The 26056-nt window shown below is 40.3% G+C and overlaps 1 protein-coding gene and 1 pseudogene across 1 annotated transcript in view; one reads left to right on the plus strand and one right to left on the minus strand.

Moving 5' to 3' along the window:
* The window catches only part of Zmym2 (zinc finger MYM-type containing 2), a 138216-nt gene that overhangs the window by 20156 nt on the left and 92004 nt on the right, over positions 1–26056 (plus strand). The window contains exon 3 of the mRNA XM_045145321.1: positions 24202–25055. Coding sequence (XP_045001256.1) covers positions 24212–25055 — 844 coding nt within the window. The 5' untranslated portion in view covers positions 24202–24211. The remainder of the gene's footprint in view (positions 1–24201; positions 25056–26056) is intronic.
* Positions 1066–4020, minus strand: LOC101611509 (annotated as a pseudogene).

Here is a 26056-nt window from a genome sequence, read left to right on the forward strand (position 1 = left end):
ATAAACCTAAAGAGAAGAGATGTGACTGAAAGTAGAAGGGATACTATGGGAAGAAGGGGAAATGAGTAATAATGGAAGTATAAGGTGTGTTTCTTATGCAGAATATAGATACATAAATATATACATATACATACATGACATGAAAGCAAAAGAAGGGGTGTTGGTAAGGACAAAGATCAGTGAGAGCAGGAACATGTGACAGAACAGTACTGGGGAGAGGAATGAGTTTGAACAAAGTACATTATTTATGAATGAAAATGTCATAATAATCTATTGTTTTGTACATTAAATATTAGTAAATAAAATTAATGAAAGGATGCATCTCATTAACTCTTCTGATAGAACCCCAAACACATAATCTCAGATTCTTTTAAAATGAAAATTTGGGCTGGAGGGATGGCTTAGTGATTAAGGCACACTTGCCTGCAAAGCCAGCGGACCCAGGTTCAACTCCCCAGGACCCACGTAAACCAGATGCACAAGGTGGCGCATGCATCTGTAGTTTGTTTGCAGTGGCTGGAGACCCAGGCATGCCCATTCTCTCTCTCTTTCTCCCTTCCTCCTTCCCTCCTTTATCTCTGTTAAATAAATAAATAAAAGTAAAATATATTTTAAAAAAGAAAAGAATTTTTTTTTATATTTGTATTTTTTAATTTTTCTAAACATCAACAATTTAATTTTGCTACAGTTAAAATTTTGGAAAATTAACAGGGCTTCAAAACCATCCTAGCCTTTCTGTCCAGTACACTTGGGTCTCTGCCATCTCCCAATGTTGCCTGCTTCTGGTACTTGGGGGTTAGAGCACAGGGCACAAAAGATACTCCATCTTCTGGGGGAAGTTCTGGGTGATGCCTTGGGCTCTTCAAATGCTGGTGTATAGTAGCTTCTCTCTACCTTTGTCTCCCAGGCTCCCATCCTCAGGTTTGATATCTGGGAGGTTTGACTATCCAGAGGAAATTATGTATTTTTATATCAAATTGTATTACAATAAATACTGCCAAATACTTCCTTTAAGATTGCCTCAACTCCTTTTGTTTAAGCTAAATTCGTCACAATATGGACATGCCCATCCCTTTCTGACCACTAGCCCTGTATCCTGCCCAGTATTCTGGCTTGAACTTTTCTCCCCACTATGCTGGAGGAAGGTGGAGAGGAGCAGGAACAAGAAGCCAACCTAAACAAGGCAGCCAGTCCAGGGTATTTTAGTCCCCAGTCCCCACCAGGGACCCCTCCGGGGTCTGGGAGCATAACCTTATAGTCTTCATCTGTCTCTATCCCAACTTCTTCAAAGAACTGCTTCTTGCTCTTGGGGTACCCTTCAAGGATTGCATCACACAGCTCTGTTGCCATCCTCTTGTGCTTCCTCCACTCCTTACAGTATTTTTGCCTCTCACTGTATACCTTCTCTTTTTCTTCTGGAGTGACGTGGTTGGTGGCTGCTTTGATGTTCTTCAATCTCTCTGTGTAGCAGGCACATTCCTTCCTTAACTCCTGGATCTCTCTCTGCATCTCAGGAGTGATCTAACTCCTTCAGCTCAGCCTCCATGTGGCGGCAGCTCTGCTGTAAACTCTGCACCTTAGCAGTGAGGGCCACAATTTTGGCATGCAGGCGGTGGAAGTCAGCATCACTCACTGTGTCAAACTGGTCCTGATCCGCAAAGTAGATCTTCTGCTTGCCGTACGTCTTCTCTCGGATCCTGCCTTGCTGGGCCAGTTGCTCCAGCGCCTTCACCACCGCTGCCTTGCCCAGTCCATGTTCCCTCTGCAGGTTCCTGAACACGTCCTGGGCGCTGTAGGGCCGGTTCTGTTCCTGCAGGTACCTCAGAAGGATCCCAGGGGCTGCGGAGGGAGCCGGGGGAGGACGGAGTCACTCACCCCCGCCTCGCCGCCTCCCCGGCCCCGTGGGCACCCCCGTTACCTCCCGCCGCAGCTTCGGCCCCAAGAAAAGAAATTTTATTTCCTCATTTGCAAGCAGAAAGATAGAAGAAAGTGGCCTCCAGCCACTCCACTTTGCATCTGTCCTTACATGGGTGCTGGGAAATCAAAATCTGGTGGTTTGGCTCTACAGGCTTCTAACCACTGAGCCATTTCTCCAGCCTGAAACCCAAATTTTTCTTTGTAGTTTTGAGATAGGGTCTTGCTCTAGCCCAGGCTGACCTAGAATTCACTGTGTATTCTCAGGATGGCCTTGAATTCATGGCATTCCTCCTATCTGTCTCTCAAGTGCTAGATTTAAAGGCGTGTTCCACCACTCCCTGCTCAAATAGGTCTGATTGTAAAGGCCAGAATGAGGGAGTCCTGGGATAGTATCCCTCCCCCAAGGATTTGGAATTCCCTATGCAGTCCCAGTCTGGCCTTGAATTCGCAGTGTTCCTTCTACCTCTGTCTCCCAAGTGCTGGGATTAAAGGCCACCACACCCGGCTTTTTAGGATATCTTTGGCAAGGAGAGCCTCTGAGGAACAGTGGTCATAACCCAATATATATTTTCATCGGTCTACCTTGTTTTCCTGCACTGTGGTTGTCAGCCTCCTCCCTCACTTCTCCATATACTGGAAGGTTGGAATATTGTCATTAATACCTGCTATATACCCAGTTATACCTGGTAGAGTCTCCACAGGTAGTCCAGTGGAAACCTTCACCTATCAGCATTGTTGGGGCTGACCTTCAGGAGCATTATCCAATACCTATATTGTTGTCATCACCACGCTGTTCTGGTAATTCTGCTGGCGATGTATGGAGAGAGAGATAAATTCTAAATCTGCTGGATATTTACTGCCTTGAATGGGAATTCCACCAGGGCCAGCACCTTTTTCTATTTCAACATCAAACTCCCAAGTTTCTCTTCCCCTACACTGTGAAAGCATTTCTATATCCTAGGATTCTTCTTTTTTAGTATTTTATTTATTTGAGACACACACACACACACACGGGGGGGGGGGGGGGGGAGAAGACGGAGAAGAAAAAGAAGGAAGGGGAGGGGGAGGGGAGGGAGAAATGGGGTATGGCAGCGCCTCTAGCCACTGGAAACAAACTCTAGACACATGTGCCTCAGGATACTCCTTTCTGCTTCCCTGTCATGGTTTGATTTAGGTGTCCCCCATAAACTTAGGTGTTCTGAATGCTAGGTCCCCACCTGATGGCAATTTGGAATTAAAGCCTCTTGGAGGCAATGTATTGTCGGGGGGGGCAGGCTTGTGGGTGTTATAACCAGCTTCCTCTTGTCAGTGTTTGACACACTCCTGTTGCTGTTGTCCACCTGATGATGGTAAGGAGGTGATATTTGCCCTCTGCTCATGCTATCATTTTCCCCTGCCATCATGGAGCTTCCCCTTGAATCTGTAAGCCAAAATAAACCTTTTTTTCCCACAAGCTGCTCTTGGTTGGGTGTTTTCTGCCAGCAACGTATACCTAACTGCAATAGCAAGCAAGTGCTTTTAACCATGGAACCATCTTTCCAGCTCTTCCTGGAATTATTCTTTGTTTTAAAATGTTTTTAAAACACACACACACACACACACATATTTATTTGAAAGGAGAGAGAGAGAGGGAGGGAGGGAGGGAGGGAGAGAGAATGGGCACACCAGTACCTCCAGCCAATGCAAACAAACTCCATATGCATGCACCCCCTTGTGCATCTGGCTTATGTGGGTCCTGGAGAGTCGAACTGGCATCCTCTGGTTTTTCAGGCAAATGCCTTAACTGCTAAGACATCTCTCCAGCCTATGGAATTATTCTTTATGGCAGAAAGTATGCAAATACATTTTTTCAGTGTCATTCTTATGATGAAATCATATCTGCTCCTTATATTGAACCATTTTACTGTTCCCAAAATCTTTGCTGTGATGGATCTTTTTTCCCAGTAGGCAGATGCTACTGCGAAAGAGGCCACTTGGCCTCTGCCCATGGGGCGTGATGTTGGTTGGGGACCAATGGCTGGGGCAGCAATTCACTTCTGGGTTTTTTTTCTCACTGCTCATAGTTGTAGTGATGATGACTGGGACCAGCAGCTGTAGCTGCATTCAGAGGGTGATGATGGTTAACTATAGAGGTCTGTAACTTGATAACATATTCTCACTGTCTGCCCTGCTTTCCAGCAACCTGCTTATTCAGGATACCCACACCCGGCCTAACATTTTTCAAGGTAGGGTCTCACAATGTAAAATTGTCCTCAAGCTTCAAAAAAAATATTTCTGTGTGAGGCTGGAGAGATGGCTCAGCTATAGAAGGTGCTTGCTTGCAAAGCCTGCTGATCCAGGTTCAATTCCTCAGCCACCCACATAAAGGCAGACAGGTGTTCATTTTCAATGGCAAGAGATCCTGGTTTGCCCATATGCATATGCAAATAAATAAAAATTTTAAATAAATTATTTTTTTCAAGGTAGGGTCTTACTGTAGTTCAGGCTGACCTGGAATTCACTACATAGTCTCAAGTGTGGCCTTGAACTCTCATTGATCCTCCTACCTCTGTCTCCCAAGTGCTGGGATTAAAGGCATGTGCCACCACACTTGGCTTTAAATAATTTTTGGATACCTTTATTATATGTTTGTGCTGGTTGGTACTTCAGAGCAGTGCTGTATGGTAATAAGAGAATTTTCTTAAGGGTCTAGCTCATTCAGTAAAGAATGTGCTTTGCAAACATGAGAACTTGAACTTTCTGGGCTACAGAAATGGCTTAGTAGTTAAAGTGCTTGCTTGCAGAGCCAAAGGACCCAGGTTTGATTTCTCTGGACCAATGTAAGCCAGATGAACAAGGTAGTACATGTGTCTGGAGTTTGTTTGCAATGGCTATAGGCCCTGGCATGCCCATTCTCTCTCTCTCTGAAATAAAAATAAATAAATAAAAGTACTTGAACTTTCATTTTAAAAAGTAAAACTTAGTGATGGAGAGACTTAGACAGTTGGATCCCTGAGGTTGCCTTTCCAGCTAATTTATACCTATTTAGGTCAGTGAGAAAACTTGTCTCAAAAAAGCTGTATTCTCCCTTCTTCCTCTCTCCTAGTCCTCTTCTTCCTTCATCCACTGTCTTCCTCTGTCAAGGTTGCTGAGATTTTTTTCAGCTAGTACTCATGTTTTTTCTTGCTTTACATGTCAACATATTTTATTTTATTATTTTATTTTATTTTTTATTTTTTGTTTTTTTTGAGATAGGGTCTCACTCTAGTCCAGGCTGACCTGGAATTAACTCTGTCATCTCAGGGTGGCCTTGGACTCATGGTGATCCTCCTACCTCTGCCTGCTGGGATTAAAGGCATGCGCCACCACTCCCGGCTAACATATCTTAGCTATTACTTTATTTTATTTATTTACTTTTGAGGTATGGGCTCACTGTACCCCAGGCTAACCTGAAATTCACTGTATAGCCTTAGGCTGGCCTTGATCTCATACCTCTGCCTCCGGAGTGCCGGGATTAAAGGTGTGCACCACCACACCCAGCTAAGTATTAAGTTTTTGAGTTCTTTTTATAACTTGGATATTAATATTCTTGTCAGTCTTGGCAACAATTTTCTCCCATTCTGCAGGTTACCTCTTGGCTCTTCACAGTATTGTTTGCTGTATAAAAGCTTTTTAATTTCATGAGATTGCTTTTGGTAAGATTGACATTTTCACAACATTGTGAAAATAGCTTCTATTTTATTTATATTAATTCTATTGAATGGTCATCACTAGGTTTAATCACTTAGGCTTAAGTGATTTAATTTCAGCAACTGTAACCTTTATGCTCCTGTTAGGGAAAATATGTTGGGATAGCTTGTCTAAGCCTTATCAGTTTTAAGTCTGGGGAAGACATAACTTATTTTATGTTAATAAAAATTCCTATAGTGCATAACATTAATTACTATCAAGAATAAGGTAAAAACATTGGTTGTCAAATGGTGTTTGCTCTTTCAAGACATATTTGTCAAGGTTGTTGTAATAGAGCTAGCTGTTCTGGTTCAACAATGATCAGATTCTGCTCTGGTATATATAAAGTAACTTTCATTTTTGGCATCTCAAGTCCAGTGCTTATAACAAAATTAACTCTTTTTTTTTTTTTCAAAACTAACTCTAAAGATATATAACCCTACTTTAGGGTACAGCCTCATGCTCAAATAGTAGTCTTCATATGAAAGAAAAAATTTCAAGCTGTGGTTATATTTCCAATGTTCCCTGCGTAATTGGCACCCACAAAGGTATCTAGACTAATCACGGTATTTTCAAACACAGGAACACAGGTGCTAAGACTTTATACTGTCTTACTTGTCTTTTTCTTTTTTTTTTTTTGTTTTTTTGAGGTAGGGTTTCACTGTAGTCCAGGCTGACCTGGAATGTAGTCTCAGGGTGGCCTCAAACTCATGGTGATCCACCTACTGTTACCTCCCCAGTGTTGGGATTAAATGTGTGTGGTACCACACTTGGCTTACTTGTCTTTTTCTGATGATTTCTAGGTTAAAGAAATTGGTTTAGATTTGTATTGTTTCAAGACTGATAACAAGTTCTGCCAGTATTTATTTTATTTTTATTATTTTTGGTTTTTCGAGGTAGGGTTTCTAGCTCAGACTGACCTGTAGTCTCAGGGGGCCTCAACTCACGGCAATCCTCCTGCCTCTGCTTCCCGAGTGCTGGGATTAAAGGCGTCTGCTACCATGCCCGGCTTTGCAGCTTCTATTCTTTCAAAATATTTTATCTTTATTTATTTAACAGAGAAAGAGAGAATGGGCGTGGCAAGGCCTCCGTCTCTGTTAGCGAACTCCAGACGCGTTGTGCCCCCTTGTGCATCTGGCTAACATGGGTCCTGGGGAATCAAACCTGGGTCTTTTGGCTTTGTAGACAAAGGCCTTAACCTCTAAGCCATCCCTCCAGCCCCAGCTTTTCTTTTCAATTTTTTTTTATTAACAACTTCCATGATTGTAAACAGTATCCCATGGTAATGCTCTCCCTCCCCTCACTTTCTCCCCTTTGAAACTCCATTTTCCATCATATCAATCAGTCTTTTATTTTGATGTTATGACCTTTTCCTCCTATTATGATGGTCTTGTGTAGGTAGTGTCAGGCACTGTGAGGTCATGGATATCCAGGCCATTTTGTGTCTGGAGGAGCACATTGTTGTCACCCTTCATTTGGCTCTTACATTCTTTGCACCACCTCTTCCGCAATAGACCCTGAGCCTTGGAAGGTGTGATAGAGATATTGCAGTGCTGAGCACTCCTGTCACTTCTTCCCAGCACCATGATGCCTTCTGAGTCATTCCAAGGTCATTGAGAGTATGAACATTAAGAGAAGTGCTTACTGGGTAGTTTGATAAGCATGGTATATACACTTAGCCAGCCAGCAGTAGACGTTATACCCCTAGGGCTCATGACAACCCCTGTTTTAGGTTTTCAGTATCAGGGATGTATTCCCTCCCACGGAGCAGGCCTCCAGTCCAATTAGAGGGCAACTTGTTTCCACCATGACAGACATGCCACCATTGCATCTGTTGGCTCATTTGGCCTGGCTGGCCAAATATAAGGCTTGCAGTGTTCACTGTTGAGAATCTTCACTGGTGATTTCTGTCTCCCATTGAACTGCATGCAGAATGGCTTCTTCCAGCTTTCTGTCAGCTGGTTTACATGGAGGAGGTTATCAGCTCTGTTCCAGCAGGATTTCTTAGTGGCCCAAATATGTGGAGTCTTCTGCAATAGGTCTTGCCATCTATTCCTGCTGAGAAACCAAGCACCCCCCAGCTTTTAAACCTGAGTTATCTTTTAGAGGTTTTAACTTACAGGCTCTGAGATTGCTCAGGTGTTAAAAGATGCTTACTTTCTAAGCCTTCTGGCCTGCTACGTACATGGTTCAATTCCCCAGCACCCATGTAAAGCCACATGTAGGCCAGACTTACTTGCAGCAGCTATGACCCTGGCTCAAAAGAAGGTGGAGTATCCACATGTGTGCACATACATACATACATAAATCAAACTTAAAAATTAGAAAGTAGATAGGCAAATTACTAAAGCTGAAGTCTGATGGTACATGAGCTATTTTTAAGGAACATTCTGGCTTTAAAATGATTGATGGGGGCTCAAGAGATGGCTTAGTGGTTAAGTGCTTGCCTGTTAAGCCTAAGGACCCCATTTTGAGGCTCAATTCCCCAGTATCCACGTAAGCCAGATAAGTGGTGCATGCATCTGGAGTTCGTTTGCAGTGGCTCGAAGCCCTGGTGTGCCCATTCTTTCTCGCTGTCTGCCTCTTTCTCTGTCCTTCTGAAATAAATAAAATAAATTTTAAAAAAATGATAATTTTACAAGACATACTTTTTATATTTTTTTTTGAGATAGGGTCTCGTTCTGTCACAGGCTGATCTGGAATATCACTATGTAGTCTCAGGCTGGTCTTGAGCTCACAGTGATCCACCTACCTTTGCCTCCCAAGTGCTGGGATTAAAGGAATGTGTTACCACACCTGGCCTTCATTTTTATTTTAGAGAGAACAAGAGCGAGAGTAAGAGAGAAAGAGAGAGAATTGGCCCACCAGGGCCTCAGCAACTGATTTGAGCTCCAGATGCTTGAGCTACCTAGTGGTCATGGGCAACCTTGGCGCTTTCCTCACCTGTGTGCGTCTGACTAAATTGGGATCTGGAGAGTTGAACATAATTAATCTAATCTTCTACTTACATATATACAATGCCAACCTATTAAGTACCCTCCTCCATTCCTTTCTCTTCCCTTTGTATCTCTTTTTTAGCTTACTGGCCTCTCCTATTGAGTTTTTTCCTTCTCACACAGAAGTCCAATCATCTGTAGCTAGGATCCACATATGAGAAGAAACATGTGGCACATGGCTTTGTGGGCCTGGGTTACCTCACTTAGTATAATCCTTTCCAGATCCATCCATTTTTCTTCAAATTTCATAACTGCATTTTTCTTTACCACTGAGTAGAACTCCATTGTATAAATGTGCCACATCTTCATTATCCACTCATCAGTTGAGGGACATCAAGACTGGTTCCATTTCCCAGCTATTATAAATTGAGGAGCAATAAACATGGTTGAGCACGTACTTCTAAGGAAAAGAGATCAGTCCTTAGGATATATACCTAGGGGTGCTGTAGCTGGGTCATATGGTAGATCAACCTTTATCTGTTTTAGGAACCTCCACACTGATTTCCACAATGGTTTTATTGCCTGAGCAATTGGGATTGTATTCAGAAAGTCTTTGCCAAGACGAATATGTTAAAGGGTTTCCCCTACTTTTTCCTCTAGCAGTTTTAGAGTTTAAGGTCTGATGTTAAGGTCTTTAATCCATTTGGACTTAATTCTTTTTTTTTTTTTAATTTTTATTAACATTTTCCATGATTATAAAATATATCCCATGGTAATTCCCTCCCTCCCCACCCCCACACTTTCCCATTTGAAATTCCATTCTCCATCATATTACCTCCCCATTACAATCATTGTAATTACATATATACAATATCAACCTATTAAGTATCCTCCTCCCTTCCTTTCTCCACCCTTTATGTCTCCTTTTCAACTTATTGGCCTCTGCTACTAAGTATTTTCATTCTCATGCAGAAGCCCAGTCATCTGTAGCTAGGATCCACATATGAGAGAGAACATGTGGCACTTGGCTTTCTGGGCCTGGGTTACCTAACTTAGTATAATACTTTCCAGGTCCATCCATTTTTCTGCAAATTTCATAACTTCATTTTTCTTTATCGCTGAGTAGAACTCCATTGTATAAATGTGCCACATCTTCATTATCCACTCATCTGTTGAGGGACATCTAGGCTGGTTCCATTTCCCAGCTATTATAAATTGAGCAGCAATAAACATGGTTGAGCATGTACGTCTAAGGAAATGAGATGAGTCCTTTGGATATATGCCTAGGAGTGCTATAGCTGGGTCATATGGTAGATCAATCTCTAGCTGTTTTAGGAACCTCCACACTGTTTTCCACATTGGCTGGACCAGATTGCATTCCCACCAGCAGTGCAGAAGAGTTCCTTTTTTTCCACATCCCCGCCAACATTTATGATCATTTGTTTTCATGATGGTGGCCATTCTGACAGGAGTGAGATGGAATCTCAGTGTAGTTTTAATCTGCATTTCCCTGACGACTAGTGACGTAGAACATTTTCTTAGATGCTTATATGCCATTCGTATTTCTTCCTTTGAGAACTCTCTATTTAGCTCCATAGCCCATTTTTTGATTGGCTTGTTTGATTCCTTATTATTTAACTTTTTGAGTTCTTTGTATATCCTAGATATTAATCCTCTATCAGATATATAGCTGGCGAAGATTTTTTCCCATTCTGTAGGTTGCCTCTTTGCTTTTTGCACTGTGTCCTTTGTGGTGCAAAATCGTTGTAATTTCATTAGGTCCCAGTGGTTAATCTGTGGTTTTATTGCCTGAGCAATTGGGGTTGTATTCAGAAAGTCTTTGCCAAGACCAATATGTTGAAGGGTTTCCCCTACTTTTTCCTCTAGCAGTTTCAAAGTTTCCGGTCTGATGTTAAGGTCTTTAATCCATTTGGACTTAATTCTTGTGCATGGTGAGAGAGAAGAGTCTATATTCATCCTTCTGCAGATAGATATCCAGTTTTCAAAACACCATTTGCTGAAGAGGCTGTCTCTTCTCCAATGAGTATTTTTGGCATTTTTATCGAATATCAGGTGGCTATAGCTACTTGGGCTTACATCTGGGTCCTCTATTCTGTTCCACTGATCTACATGTCTGTTTTTGTGCCAGTACCATGCTGTTTTTGTTACTATGGCTCTGTAGTGTAAGTTAAAATCAGTATGGTGATACCACCAGCCTCTTTTTTGTTGTTGCTCAGTATTATTTTAGATATTCGAGGTTTTTTGTGATTCCAAATGAATTTTTGGATGGTTTTTTCTGTTTCCATGAAGAAAGCCTTTGGAATTTTGATAGGGATTGCATTAAATGTGTAGATTGCTTTAGGTAAGATGGCCATTTTCACAATATTGATTCTTCCAATCCAGGAACAAGGGATGTTTCTCCACTTTCTAGTGTCCTCTGCAATTTCTCCCATGAGTGTTTTAAAGTTCTCATTGTAGAGATTCTTTACTTCCTTGGTTAGGTTTATTCCAAGGTACTTTATTTTTGTTGATGGCAACTGTGAATGGGAGTGATTCTCTGATTTCATCCTCTGTGTGTTTGTTGTTAGCATATAAGAAGGCTACTGATTTCTGTGTATTTATTTTGTATCCTGCTACATTGCTGTAGGTTTTGATCAGCTCTAACAGTTTGCTAGTAGAGTCTTTAGGGTCCTTTATGTATAGAATCATATCATCTGCAAATAATGATAACTTGATTTCTTCCTTTCCAATTTGTATCCCTTTTATGTGTGTCTCTTGCTTTATTGCTATGGCTATGATTTCCAAAACTATATTAAATAAAAGTGGGGACAGTGGACACCCTTGTCTTGTTCCTGATTTTAGTGGAAAAGCTTCCAGTTTTTCCCCATTTAGTAATATGTTGGCTGTAGGCATGTCATAAATAGCCTTTATTATATTGAGATATGTTCCTTCTATTCCCAGTCTCTGTAGGACTTTTATCATGAAGGGATGTTGGATTTTGTCAAATGCTTTCTCTGCGTCTAATGAGATGATCATGTGATTTTTGTCCTTCAACCCGTTTATGTAATGTATTACATTTATAGATTTGCGTATGTTGAACCATCCCTGCATCTCTGGGATAAAGCCTACTTGGTCAGGGTGAATGATCTTTTTGATATACTCTTGTATTCTGTTTGCCAATATTTTGTTGAGAATTTTTGCATCTATGTTCATGAGGGACATTGGTCTGTAATTTTCTTTTTTTGTTCTATCTTTGCCTGGTTTTGGTATCAGGGTGATGCTGGCCTCATAGAAGGAGTTTGGTAGAATTCCTTCTTTTTCTATTTCCTGGAAAAGCTTAAGAAGCAATGGTGTTAGCTCTTCCTTAAAAGTCTGGTAAAATTCAGCAGTGAATCCATCTGTGCCTGGGCTTTTTTTAGTTGGGAGATTATTGATAACTGTTCGGTCTCCATGTTTGTTATAGGTCTATTTAAGTGATTAATCTCATTTTGATTTAATTTAGGTAGGTCATATAGATCAAGGAAATCATCCATTTCTTTCAGATTTTCATACTTTGTGGAGTATATGCTTTTATAGTATGTCCCTATGATTTTTTGAATTTCTTTGGAATCTGTTGTGATGTTACCTTGTTCATCTCTGATTTTATTAATTTGTGTCTCTTCTCTCTTTCTTTTGGTCAGATTTGCTAAGGGTTTATCAATCTTGTTTATCCTTTCAAAGAACCAACTCTTTGTTTCACTAATTCTTTGGATTGTTCCTTTTGTTTCTATTTCATTAATTTCTGCCCTAATCTTTATTATTTCTTCCCGTCTACTGATTTTTGCTTTGCCTTGTTCTTCTTTTTCCAAGGCTTTAAGGCGAAGCATTAGGTCGTTTACTTGCGACCTTTCTAATTTCTTAATATAGGCACTTAAGGCTATAAATTTACCTCTTAGAACTGCCTTCATTGTGTCCCAGAGATTTTGGTATGTTGTGTTCTCATTATCATTTGACTCTATAAATTTTTTGATTTCCATCTGGATTTCTTCATTGACCCACTCATCATTTAGTAGTGTATTGTTTAGTTTCCATGATTTTGTGTATGCTCTATAGCCTTTCTTGGTACTGATTTGTAGTTTAATTCCATTGTGGTCAGATAGAATGCAAGGAATTATTTCAATTTTTCTGAATTTGTTAAGATTTGCTTTGTGTCCTAATATATGGTCTATTTTAGAGAATGTTCCATGTGCTGCTGAAAAGAATGTATATTCTGCAGCCTTTGGATGAAATGTCCTGTATATATCTATTAGGTCCATTCCTTCTATGACCTCATTTAGTGCAGATGCCTCTCTGTTTATTTTTTCCCTGGATGACCTGTCAATTGATGAGAGTGGGGTGTTAAAGTCACCCACCACCACTGTGTTTGGTGTTATCTGTGACCTTAGTTCTAATAGTGTTTGTTTGACGAATTAGCGAGCCCCCATGTTAGGTGCGTATATGTTTAGGATTGTAATGTCCTCCTGTTGGAGTGTGCCCTTAATCAATATAAAGTGACCTTCCTTATCTTTCTTGACTAACGTCGGACTAAAGTCTACCCTGTCTGATATTAGGATAGCAACCCCTGCTTGTTTTCTAGGCCCATTTGCTTGAAACACCGTCTTCCAACCTTTCACCCTAAGATAATGTCTATCCTTTGTAGAAAGGTTAGTTTCTTGGAGACAACAAATTGTAGGATCCTGCTTTTTAACCCTGTCTGCAAATCTATGTCTTTTCGTTAGGGCATTGAGACCATTGATATTAAGAGATATTATTGAAAGGTGTTTATTTATGTTTGCCATTTTTTTTTGTGTGTGTGTGTGTGTTTCTGGTTCTACCTGTGCTCTCTTCTGTTAACTTGTATTTGAGTATAGCTTGTTTTTTCTAGGTTCCTTATATGTGTGCTTTTCCTTTTCTTCAGCATGGAGGATTCTATCAAGTATTTTCTGTAGAGCTGGTTTTGTCTTCAAATACTCCTTTAACCTGCTTTTGTCATGGAATGTCTTTATTTCTACATCTATTTGAATGGATAACTTTGCAGGATAAAGTAACCTTGGTTGACAGTTGTTATCTTTCAGAACTTGGAATATATCACTCCAAGCCCTTCTGGCTTTAATGTGTTGAATAATCTGCTGTAATCCTGATGGGCTTGCTTTTGTAGGTAACTTGATTTTTCTCTCTAACTGCTTTCAATAGTTTTTCTTTGGTGTGTGTGTTTGGAAGTTTGATTATAATATGGCGAGGAGAGGTTCTTTCTGGGTTTTGTCTGGGTGGGGTTCTAAAGGCTTCCTGTATCTGTATTGGCACCTCTTTCCCAATTTGGGGGAAATTTTCCTCTATGATTTTGTTGAAGATGCCTACTATGCCTCTGGAGTGGAGTTCTTCTCCTTCTACTATGCCCTGAATTCTTATATTGGATCTTTTCATAGTGTCCCGAATATCTTGAAATTCCCACTCATACTTTTCTATAAGTTTGTCTTTCTCTTTGTTGGACTGCATTAGGTCTGCCACCTGGTCTTCTAGCTTAGATATTCTGTCCTCTCCCTCATCCATCCTACTGGTGAGATTTTCTACAGAGTTTTTTATTTCATTAACTGTGTTCTTCATTGCTAGTAATTCTGACTGGTTTTTCTTTATTATTTCTATTTCCCTATTTATGTCTTGTATTGCCTTCTTTATTTCATTAAATTGGTGTCCTGCCTCTTCTTTGATTCCTTTGATTTCCTCTTTGATTTCCTCCTTGATTTCTTCTTTGATTGTTTTCATGTGTTCTTTGACCTCTTTGTACATATATATAATTATTCTTTTGAACTCTTTCTCAGGCATTTCCTCTAACTCTTTCTCACTGGAGGACATTTCTGATGCATTAATACTTTTAGGTGGATTTATATCGTCTTGCTTTTTAGTATTTCTTGTGTTATAATGTATATATTTTTGCATCTTGGATTAAATTAATGCTTGGATTTTCTAGCTAGCTGTGTATTCTTAGCTGTATCAATTGATTTGATGTAATATATTTTCAGGGTAGGACCTTATGGTGTTAGGTGTGGCTCTTAAGACTCTCAGAGTATCTACAAAGATGTTCTTAGGGGTTGAGTTTCCCTGCTATAGGAGTATTCAAGCAGGCTGAGTGGAATAAAATACAGGTAGATTCTAAAATTTAACTAAACACTGTACACATTCAATCAAAAACAGCCCCGAGTATGTATGCAAGAGTAGTTATTATAATGACCAGATCCTCTATCAACAAAGAGGTTTAGATTTCTGGTCTGTTGAGGTATCCAAGTCAGCTTGTGACCAAGTGAGACCCTTCCCTGGTGCAATCCCAGTTACCTTGGGTGATTTTGGTCTCAGTCAAGTTGCTGCCTGGGTCGTCGGGCTGCTGTTCTGATTTCTGGAGCTGGGCACTTGCTTTTCCTACGGGGCAAACTGAGCCGCTGCTGCTGCCTCTGCTGCTGCTGTAGCTGCCACTGCTGGAGCCACCACTGCTGTTGAAGCTGCTGCTGCTGTGTCCATTGCCGCTGCTCCCCCTGAAGCTGTTGCCGCCGAGTCCGCCGCTGCTGCCACTCCTGGGTCTGCTGCTGCTGGGGCTGCTGTTACCGCAGAACTCTGCTCCTGCTTGGGTCCCGCTGTCAGCCCAAGTTGGCGTAGCCGGGTCCCGGGCCGCTGCTCTGTTCGCTGTAGCTGGGCTCAGGCGGAGGGGGAGGAGGGGAGCCGTGGCTGCTCTGGTTCTCTCACTGTTCCACGTGTCCTTCTACCTTGCGGTCTGCTCCTCCGCTGCGCTGCTCGCTGCCGCTCTCCCCTCACGTTTCCCGAGTTGCGGAGAGTGCAGTGTGAGGGGAAAATCCCGCACCTGGCTTTTCCTGCGGCTGGAGCCCTGTCTGGCGGCTTTCTGCTGTGCCACGGTCGTGGCGGTTGGCCGAGCTGCCAGAGCCGCTTTTCCCGCCTGTGCAGGCTCTGGATGCTCTAGAAGTCTTCTACTTCCCTGCTGCCGCTTCAATTTCCTATACACCTCACTTTTTAGTAAAAGTGTGTATTTTGCTGAGTTTTTTTGGTCTTTTTGCCCCCTAGGCTCCTTTGGCGTGGTGCCTACGCCGCCATCTTAATCGGAAGTCCTGGACTTAATTCTTGTGCATGGTGAGAGAGAAGAATCTATTTTCATCCTTCTGCAGATATATATTCATTTTTCCCAAATCCATTTGCTGAAGAGACTCTTTTCTCCAATGAGTATTTTTGGCATTTTTATCGAATATCAGGTAGCAATATTTACCTGGGCTTACATCTGGGTCCTCTATTCTGTTCCACTGATCTACATGTCTGTTTTTGTGCCAGTACCATGCTGTTTTTGTTACTATGGCTCTGTAGTATAGGTTAAAATCAGTTATGGTGATACTACCAGCCTTATTTTTGTTGCTCAGTATTATTTTAGATATTGTAGGTTTTTTGGTGATTCCAAATGAATTTTTGGATGGTTTGTCTATTTCCATGAAGAATGCTTTTGGAATTTTGATAGGGATTGTATGAAATGTGTAGATTGCTTTAGGTAAGATTGCCATTTTCACAATATTGATTCTTCCAATCTAGGAACAAGGGATGTTTCTCCACTTTCTAGTGTCTTCTGCAATTTCTCGCTTGAGTGTTTTAAAGTTCTCATTGTAGGGATTCTTTACTTCCTTCGTTAGGTTTATTCCAAGGTACTTTATTTTTTTGGATGCAGTTGTGAATGGAAACGATTCTCTGATTTCATCCTCTGTGTGTTTGTTGTTAGCATATACGAAGGCTACTGATTTCTGTGTATTTATTTATTTTGTATCCTGCTACATGGCTGTAGGTTTTGATTAGCTCTAACAGTTTGCTAGTAGAGTCTTTAGGGTCCTTTATGTATAGAATCATGTCATCTGCAAATAATGATAACTTGATCTGTTCCTTTCCAATTGCTATCCCTTTTATGTGTGTCTCTTGCCTTATTGATATGGCTAAGAATTCTAGCACTATATTAAAAGTGGGGACAGTGGACACCCTTGTCTTGTTTCTGATTTTAGTGGAAAAGCTTTTAGTTTTTCCCCATTTAGTAATATGTTGGCTGTAGGCTTGTCATAAATAGCTTTTATTATATTGAGATATGTTCCTTCTTCCCAGTCTCTGTAGGACTTTTATCATGAAGGGATGTTGGATTTTGTCAAATGCTTTTCTCTGCGTCTAATGACATGATCATGTGATTTTTGTCCTTCAACCTGTTTATATAATGTATTACATTTATAGATTTGTGTATATTGACCCATCCCTGCATCTCTGGGATAAAGCCTACTTGGTCAGGGTGAATGATCTTTTTGATATACTCTTGTATTCTGTTTGTCAGTATTTTGTTGAGAATTTTTGTATCTATGTTCTTGAGGGAGATTGGTCTGTAATTTTCTTTTTTTGTTCTATGTTTGCCTTGTTTTGGTATCAGGGTGATGCTGGCCTCAAAAAGGAGTTTGGAGTGGGGCGTGGTGGCGCACGCCTTTAATCCCAGCACTCGGGAGGCAGAGGTAGGAGGATCTCCGAGAGTTCAAGGCCACCCTGAGACTACATAGTGAATTCCAGGTCAGCCTGAGCCAGAGTGAGACCCTACCTCAAAAAAAAAAAAAAAAAAAAAGGAGTTTGGTAGAATTCCTTCTTTTTCTATTTCCTGGAAAAGCTTAAGAAGCAATGGTGTTAGCTCTTCCTTAAAGGTCTGGTAAAATTCAGCATTGAATCCATCTGGGCCTTAACCTGTGTTTTTAAAAAAATATTAAATTATTTATTTGAGAGAAAGATGTAGAAAGAATGGGCAGACCAGGGCCTCCAGCAGCTGCAAATGAATTTCAGACGCATGCACTAACTTGTGCATCTTGCTTACATGTGTACTAGGGAATTGAACCCAGGTCCTTTGGTTTCGCAGGCAAGCGTCATCTTTGCAGCCTGACCTGTCTGTGTCTTTTGTCAAGTTGCATCCATTAATGTTCAGGTATAGCTGTGAAATTCAAGTTCGTCCCTGTTAAGTTGATGGTTTTGTTGAGTTTGGTGTTTTCTTGAGCTGTATATGTTTTTGTGTTTGTTCTAAATGTTTTAATTATTATTTTTCTCTTCTTGTAACATCTTGAGTATGTTTGTTGGTCTCTTCTGGTAGACTATTCCATGCAGCATTCTTTGTAGGGTTGACTGACTTTGGGCTCATGTTCATAAAGGTGGGTTTTATCCTGAGAAGTTTCCTTTCACCATCTATTATGAGGAATAAGTTTTTCTTGATATAGTAGTTCAGGTTCAGCCATGGACTTTTAAAATTTGAAATACTTCATTCTAATTTTTTTGTTTTGTTTTTCGAGGCAGGGTCTCATTCTAGCTCAGGTTGACTTAGAATTCACTAGGTAGCCTCAGGGTGGCCTCGAACTCTCAGTGATCCTCCTACTTCTGCCTCCCGAGTGCTGGGATTAAAGGCATGCATCACCACGCCTGTCTTCCAATTTAAATTTTAGCACTGTACAATTTTTCACGTTTTAGACAGTTTCCACTTAAAATCAGAGGTAATTCTGATGTTGTTAAATTTTTTAAAAAATATTTTTTTGTTGTTCATTTATTATTTATTTATTTGAGAGCGACAGACACAGAGAGAAAGACAGATAGAGGGAGAGAGAGTGAATGGGCGCGCCAGGGCTTCCAGCCTCTGCAAACGAACTCCAGACGCGTGCGCCCCCTTGTGCATCTGGCTAACGTGGGACCTGGGGAACCGAGCCTCGAACCGGGGTCCTTCGGCTTCACAGGCAAGCACGTAACCGCTAAGCCATCTCTCCAGCCCTGGTGTTAAATTTTTATCCAATGAATGCTTTTAGTACTCTCTTCTTTGTTTTCAGTGTTCAAAGTTTTTTTTTTAATTTTTAAAAGTTTTATTAGCATTTTCCATGATTAAAAAAAAATCCCATGGTAATTCCCTCCCTCCCTCCCCACCCCTCACACTTTCCCCTTTGAAATTCCATTCTCAAAGTTTTAACTATAATGTTACATGGGGCATTTCTTCTCTGGTCCTTTCTATTTAGTTGTCTGTGCACCTCCTGAACCTGGATGGGTTTCTGCTTTGTAAGGTTGGGAAAATTTTCTTCAATAATTTTGTTGAAAATAATCTCTGTGTCTGTACTTCTTCCCCCTTTTTATGATAGTTTGTCATTTAAGGTTTCCCACATGTCCCTCTTATTTTGTGAACTCCCAATCTATTTCTCTGTGTTGTCCTTGAATTCTGATATTCTCTTCTCCACATGGTCTATCATTGCTTTCTTGGGAGTTTTTCTAAAAAGTTATTTCAGGGTTGGAGAGATAGATACTTTAGTGGTTAAGGCACTTGCCTGTGAAGCCTAAGGCTTCATGTTCGATTCTCCAGGTCCCACATAAGGCAGATGCACAATGGTGGCATCTGGAGTTCATTTGCAGTGGCTAGAGGCATTCCTATTCTCTCAATCTCTCCCTTTCTCTGTCTCAAATAAATAAATAAATAAATAAATGAAACGTTTAAAAACTAAATAAAAAGCTATTTCATTGTCCTTTTCTTCATCTCCATCTCTTTATTGAATTCCATTTACATTTCTTATTTTGACTTTCTCATGTGTGTGGAATTTATTTTTGCATTTGGGTTTGCTACACTGAATATATTGTTTATTGTTTTGTTGTCTAATGAGTACCTTTGAACTCAGCTGTGTATTGGAGACTATTGTGGTTTTCTGTCATTTCACTCATTTTTTAAAATTTTTATTTTTTAAAATTTTTATTAGCATTTGCCATGATTATAAAAAAAATCCCATGTTAATTCCCTCCCCCCCACGTTCTCCTTTGAAATTCCATTCTCCATCATATTACCTCCCCTTCACAATCATTGTACTTACATATATACAATATCAACCTATTAAGTACCCTCCTCCCTTTCTCTTCCCTTTATGTCTTCTTTTTAACTTACTGGCCTCTGCTACTAAGTATTTTCATTCTTATGCAGAAGCCCAGTCATCTGTAGCTAGGATCCACATATGAGAGAGAACATGTGGCGCTTTGCTTTCTGGGCCTGGGTTACCTGACTTAGTATAATACTTTCCAGGTCCATCCATTTTTCTGCAAATTTCATAACTTAATTTTTCTTTACCGCTGAGTAGAACTCCATTGTATAAATGTGCCACATCTTCATTATCCACTCATCAGTTGAGGGACATCTAGGCTGGTTCCATTTTCCAGCTATTATAAATTGAGCAGCAATAAACATGGTTGAGCATGTACTTCTAAGGAAATGAGATGAGTCCTTAGGATATATGGCTAGGAGTGCTATAGCTGGGGCATATGGTAGATCAATCTTTAGCTGTTTTAGGAACCTCCACACTGATTTCCACAATGTCTGCGGCAGATTGCATTTCCACCAGCAGTGTAGAAGGGTTCCTCTTTTTCCACATCCGTGCCAACATTTATTATCATTTGTTTTCATAATGGTGACCAATCTGGCAGGAGTGAGATGGTATCTCAATGTAGTTTTAATCTGCACTTCCCTGATGACTAGTGACGTAGAACATTTTTTTAGATGCTTGTATGCCATTCGTATTTCTTCCTTTGTGAATGCTCTATTTAGCTCCATAGCCCATTTTTTGATTGGCTTGTTTGATTCCTTATTATTTAACTTTTTGAGTTCTTTGTATATCCTAGATATTAATCCTCTATCAGATATATAGCTGGCAAAGATTTTTTCCCATTGGGTAGGTTGCCTCTTTGCTTTTTTTTCACTGTGTCCTTTGCAGTGCAAAATCTTTGTAATTTCTTGAGGTCCCAGTTATTAATCTGTGGTTTTATTGCCTGAGCAATTGGGGTTGTATTGAGAAAGTCTTTGCCAAGACCGATATGTTGGAGGGTTTCCCCCACTTTTTCCTCTAGCAGTTTCAGAGTTTCAGGTCTGATGTTAAGGTCTTTAATCCATTTGGACTTAATTCTTGTGCATGGTGAGAGAGAAGAATCTATTTTCATCCTTCTACAGATATATATCCAGTTTTCCCAAAATCATTTGCTGAAGAGGCTGTCTTTTCTCCAATGAGTATTTTGGGCATTTTTATGGAATATCAGGTGGCTATAGCTACTTGGGCTTACATCTGGGTCCTCTATTCTGTTCCACTGATCTACATGTCTATTTTTGTGCCAGTAACATGCTGTTTTTGTTACTATGGCTCTGTAGTACAGGTTAAAATCAGGTATGGTGATACCACCAGCCTTATTTTGTTGGTCAGTATTATTTTAGATATTGTAGGTTTTTTGTGATTCCAAATGAATTTTTGGATTGTTTTTTCTATTTCCATGAAGAATGCTTTTGGAATTTTGATAGGGATGGCATTAAGTGTGTAGATTTATTGTTTTGTTGTCTAATGAGTACTTTTGAACTCAGCTGTGTATTGAAGACTATTGTGGTTTTCTGTCATTTCACTCATTTTTAAAAAATATTTTATTATTTATTTGAGAAAGAGGGGGGGTGGAAGAGAGAGAGAGAGATTGGGTGCGTCAGGTCTTCCAGCTGCAGCAAACTCCAGACTCATGTGCCACCTTGTGCATCTGGCTTACGTAGGTCCTGGGGAGTTGAACTTGAGTCCTTTGGCTTTGCAGGCAAACACCTTAACCGCTAAGCCATCTCTCCAGCCCCACCCTATTTTGGGGGCGTTTTTTGAGATTTGGTCTCACTCTAGCTGACCTGGAATTCATTATGTAGTCTCAGGCTGTTCTCTGTTTCTCTTAAGTGCTAGGGCCTCAGACATTCTTTGCTATCTTTTTCTTTAGTTCTTTTGGTTGATTTCCTTCAGCCATCCCTTGAGTTCTTTTAGTCAATTCTTGTCCATTTTATCCAGCCTTTGTTCATGGCCTCGTTAAGTTAGTTTAATCTGCTTATCGTAATTTCATTTTGGTATTGTATATCTGGAGTGTCCTATGTTTTCATTGGAAGCTTCTGTTCTGGTATTCTTGGTGTGGATCTCTTGGCTTTATGTCTTGCATTACTAGTTTTGTGATAGACTTTGCCCATCGTGAGATAATGCTCATGTTTTGCTAAGAATGCAACACTAGTAAGTTCTTGTGGATCCTTTGCTGCATAGCCTGGTCAGCTTTGAACGAGGTGGGAGTGGGAAGGTGGATCTGCTGGATTGGGATGGGTGCACTTGAATCTGATCAGGATCTTCCTTGCGTGTGCATCCTCCAGCCAGGTCTAATTATGACCATGGAAAGCCTGGTCTACTCACTGTCTACTAAGCAAGATCCAGTTCTCCCAGTGCTATTCACTCTATTCGCTCTAGACCAGGCTGACCTGGAATTCACCATGTAGTCTCAGGCTGGCCATGAACCCAACCCACAGCCATCCTCCTACTTAAGCATTTCAAGTGCTGGGATTAAAGGTTTGTGTCATCATGCCTGGCAGAGAAGGGGGAGCGTTGGAGGAAGGTAGAGTGAAGGGCTACATCTGGGCCTCTAACTGCTTTAAACAAACAGCAGACACATGCACCACTTTGTGCATCTGATTTTATGTGGTACTGGGGAATTGAACTCGGGTTGTTAGGCTTTCTGGGCAACACTTTAACTGCTGAGCCATCTCTCCATCCAGCCTGGCTTGCATTATTTGGCTGTGCCACTTCAGCCTTTTCCATTCTGCTTCCATGGTCACATTGCTTTATCTTTGCCTAATACTCTTCCCCTTGTTCTTATAAGGATACTTGTAGCTGACAGAATTAACTACATCTTACTTTAAGATCCTTAGTCATAAAATGTTTTGACTCTTGGGCTGGAGAGATGGCTTAGCGGTTAAGCACTTGCCTGTGAAGCCTAAGGACCCCGGTTCGAGGCTCGGTTCCCCAGGTCCCATGTTAGCCAGATGCACAAGGGGGCGCACACGTCTGGAGTTTGTTTGCAGAGGCTGGAGGCCCTGGTGCGCCCATTCTCTCTTTCTCTCCCTCTATCTGTCTTTCTCTCTGTGTCTGTCACTCTCAAATAAATAAATAAAAATTAAAAAAAAAATGTTTTGACTCTTTTGAAAGATCCTTTTTCCTTACAAGCAAACATTTGTTGGTTTTAACAAATGGGAGCATGATATCTTTGGAACCCTTAGGTAGCTTGCTGCATGGATGGACATAAAACATACAGAAGTATAGTGGTTGGCAAAAGAGACTTATACTTACTGGATAGGGCCCAGAAGATTTAATCATATTTGGGGGCCAGGGAATATAAGGAAAAGGGATTCAAAAAAAGAAAATGATATAAGGGAATTGGGATTTAGGGCATATAATTTTATTCAGTGGCTACATGGGAATTTATATATGTATTTATATGTGTGTATGTATATATAGAGAAAAAGGTAATTATCTTCATTGATGGCTCTTCAAATTTGTATATTTCTGTTTTCATTGTCAGTAGTATACTCTGGAAAGTGAGTGGTAGCAGGAGTGTATTGCATATAAGTACTGAAAATTCTGTGTTCTTTTTTATTCTTTTTATTTATCCTTTTTATTTATTTATTTATCCTTTTTATTCTTTGTAAGCTGTGTGAAAGAATGAATTCACAGAATAGATACCATATACATATATATAAAAGAGTAGAGGAGCTGGGTGTGGTGGTGCATGTCTTTAAGCCCAGCACTTGGGAGGCAGAGGTAGGAGGATTGCCACCTGAGACTACATAGTGAATTCCAGGTAAGCATGGGCTAGAGCAAGACCTTAACTTCAATTCTAATATATATATATGAGAGAGAAAGAGAAAGAGGTGCATGTTCGCTGGAGAAATGGCTCAGCGGTTAAGGCACTTGCCTATAAAGCCAACAAACCCAGGATCAATTCCCTGGGACCCATGTAAGTCAAATGCACAAGGTGGCACATGCATCTGTAGTTTGCAGCGGCTTAAGGCCCTGATGCACCCATTCTCTCTCTCTCTGTCTCTCTCAAATAAATAATAAGTATATATATATATAATTTTCTTTGTTTGTTTGTTTGTTTTCTTTGAGGTAGGGTTTCACTCTAGTCTAGGCTGACTTGGAATTTACTCTCTGTTCTCAGGGTGGCCTCAAAACCACAGTGATCCTCCTACCTCTGACTCCTGAGTGCTGGGATTAAAGGCCTGTGCCCCCACACCCAGCCAATAAATATAGACTGCTGGAGAGATGGCTTAGTGGTTAAGGCACTTATCTGCCAAGCCTAAGACCTCATGTTCGAACTTCCAGGCCCCACGTAAGCCAGTTGCACAAAGACACAAATGAACAATGTCACATATGTGCATAAGGGGGTGTGCTTGTCTGGAGTTCATTTCCAGCAGCTGAAGGCCCTGGTGTGTCCATTCTCTCTCTTTCTCAAAATAAAAAAGGAAGCTTTAAGAGAAAAAAGAAGCGGGGCATGGTGGTGCATGCCTTTAATCTAAGCACCTGGGGGCAGAGGTAGGAGGGTTGCCATGAATTTGAGGCCAACCTGACACTACATAGTAAATTCCAGGTCAGCCTGGGCTAGAAGAAGACCCTACCTTGAAAAACAAAACCAAAGAATAGATATTATGCCACTCATCAAGAATGTCTCCTTGAAAAATAGTGTCAGTCACATACCCACATTTATATTCTTTTTTTCCTAACAGGTTCCTTGGCATGGACACAAGTTTGGTGGGAACATTAGAATATCCTGAACAGACTCCTGTTCTACTAGGAAGTACAGCCATGGCAACTAGTCTCACGAATGTAGGAAATTCATTTAGTGGTCCACCTAATTCTTTAGTGTCTAGATCTAGTAAGTTTCAAAATTCATCAGTCGAAGATGATGATGATGTTGTTTTTATTGAACCTGTACAACCTTCCCCATCTTCTGCATCATTGGTAGCTGATCCAAGAACCATAACTTTTACATCTTCAAAAAATGAAGAAATACAAGGAAATGATCCCAAAATTCTTCCTTCCTTGAAAGAGTTGGCTTCTCAGAAGGGAAGTGTAAGTGAGACAATTGTCATTGATGACGAAGAGGACATGGACACAAATCAAGGACAAGAGAAAAGTCACTGTAGTTTTATTGAAAAGAGACCTGAGAGTAAAAACAGAATTAGTGATGTAGATTTCTCTACTTCCAGTTTTTCAAGAAGTAAGGTAAATGCAGGAATGGGTAATAGTGGTATCACCACAGAACCAGACTCTGAAATTCAGATTGCTAATGTTACAACTTTAGAAGCAGGTATAAACTCTGTGAATGATTGCCAATTAGAAAATGCTGATGGGAGAGATATGAACTTAATGATTACTCATGTAACATCACTACAGAACACCAACTTGGGAGATGTCTCTAACGGACTGCAGTCAAATAATTTTGGTGTTAATATGCAAACATACACCCCATCTTTAACTTCACAGACCAAGACTGGAGTAGGACCTTTTAATCCTGGTAGGATCAGTGTGGCAGGGGATGTATTTCAGAATGGAGAATCTGCATCTCATCATAATCCTGGTAAGCAGTAAGTGAGACTCTACCTAATGTAAATGAATTTAAGCTTATGGCTGACTCTATTGTAATTGGTGTTGTTTAGTTTCTTCATGTAAAGAATTCTTTTGACTTTTTAAAAGGTTTTTAAAAAATATTATTTATTTATTTATTTGGGAGAAAGAGAGAATGAATATAAACGAATGGGTGCACCAGGGCTTCCAGCCATTGCAAATGAATTCCAGACACATCTGCCCCCTTGTGCATTTGGCTTACATGGGTCCTGGAGAATCGAACTGGGATCCTTTGGCTTTGCAGGCAGATGTCTTAACCACTAAACCATCTCTCCAGCCCTTGACTTTTAAATTTGAAATTTTATTAACTATTAAGGGTTATAAAATAATGTATAGTTTTTTTTTTATGTGTGTGTGGAATATAGAAATCACAGTGTGATTCATGTTTAAAGGATTAAAAATACTCTGTACATTTAGCCTTTTGTCATATTGCTTTAAATTTTTTTTTTTTTTTTTAATTTGTGAGTAGAGAGAGATGAGAAAGAGAGAATGGGCATACCAGGGCCTCCAGCTGCTGCAAACAAACTCCAGATGCATGTGCCACTGCACCTGGTTTTGTGAGGGTACTGGGGAATTGAACCCATGTTATTAGGTTTTGCAAGCAAGTGTCTTAACTGCTGAGCCATAGATTTTTGCTAATACAGTTTGACTTAATACCTCAATATGTAAATTTGAGAACAAAGATTCTTTACAGCTTTAAAGATTCTTTATAGCTACATAATAAATTTTATTCATGTTGTTGTCTTCCTTTATATTTTATATTTCTTAAAAGAATTTAGCTAGTCTTTTATTTTCTAACTCAGTTTTGAAGTATGCCAAACTGATTATCTTTCTTTTTCATTTTTATATCATTTTAAACCGTTATTGCCATGCAAAAGGCTATACATGTTTATTCAACTTGATGAGTTAGAGGTCCTTGTTTTTTTTTTAATGTGTGGTTTTTTTTTTTTTTTT

Source organism: Jaculus jaculus, chromosome 3, assembly GCF_020740685.1.
Source record: "Jaculus jaculus isolate mJacJac1 chromosome 3, mJacJac1.mat.Y.cur, whole genome shotgun sequence".
NCBI lineage: Eukaryota > Metazoa > Chordata > Mammalia > Rodentia > Dipodidae > Jaculus > Jaculus jaculus.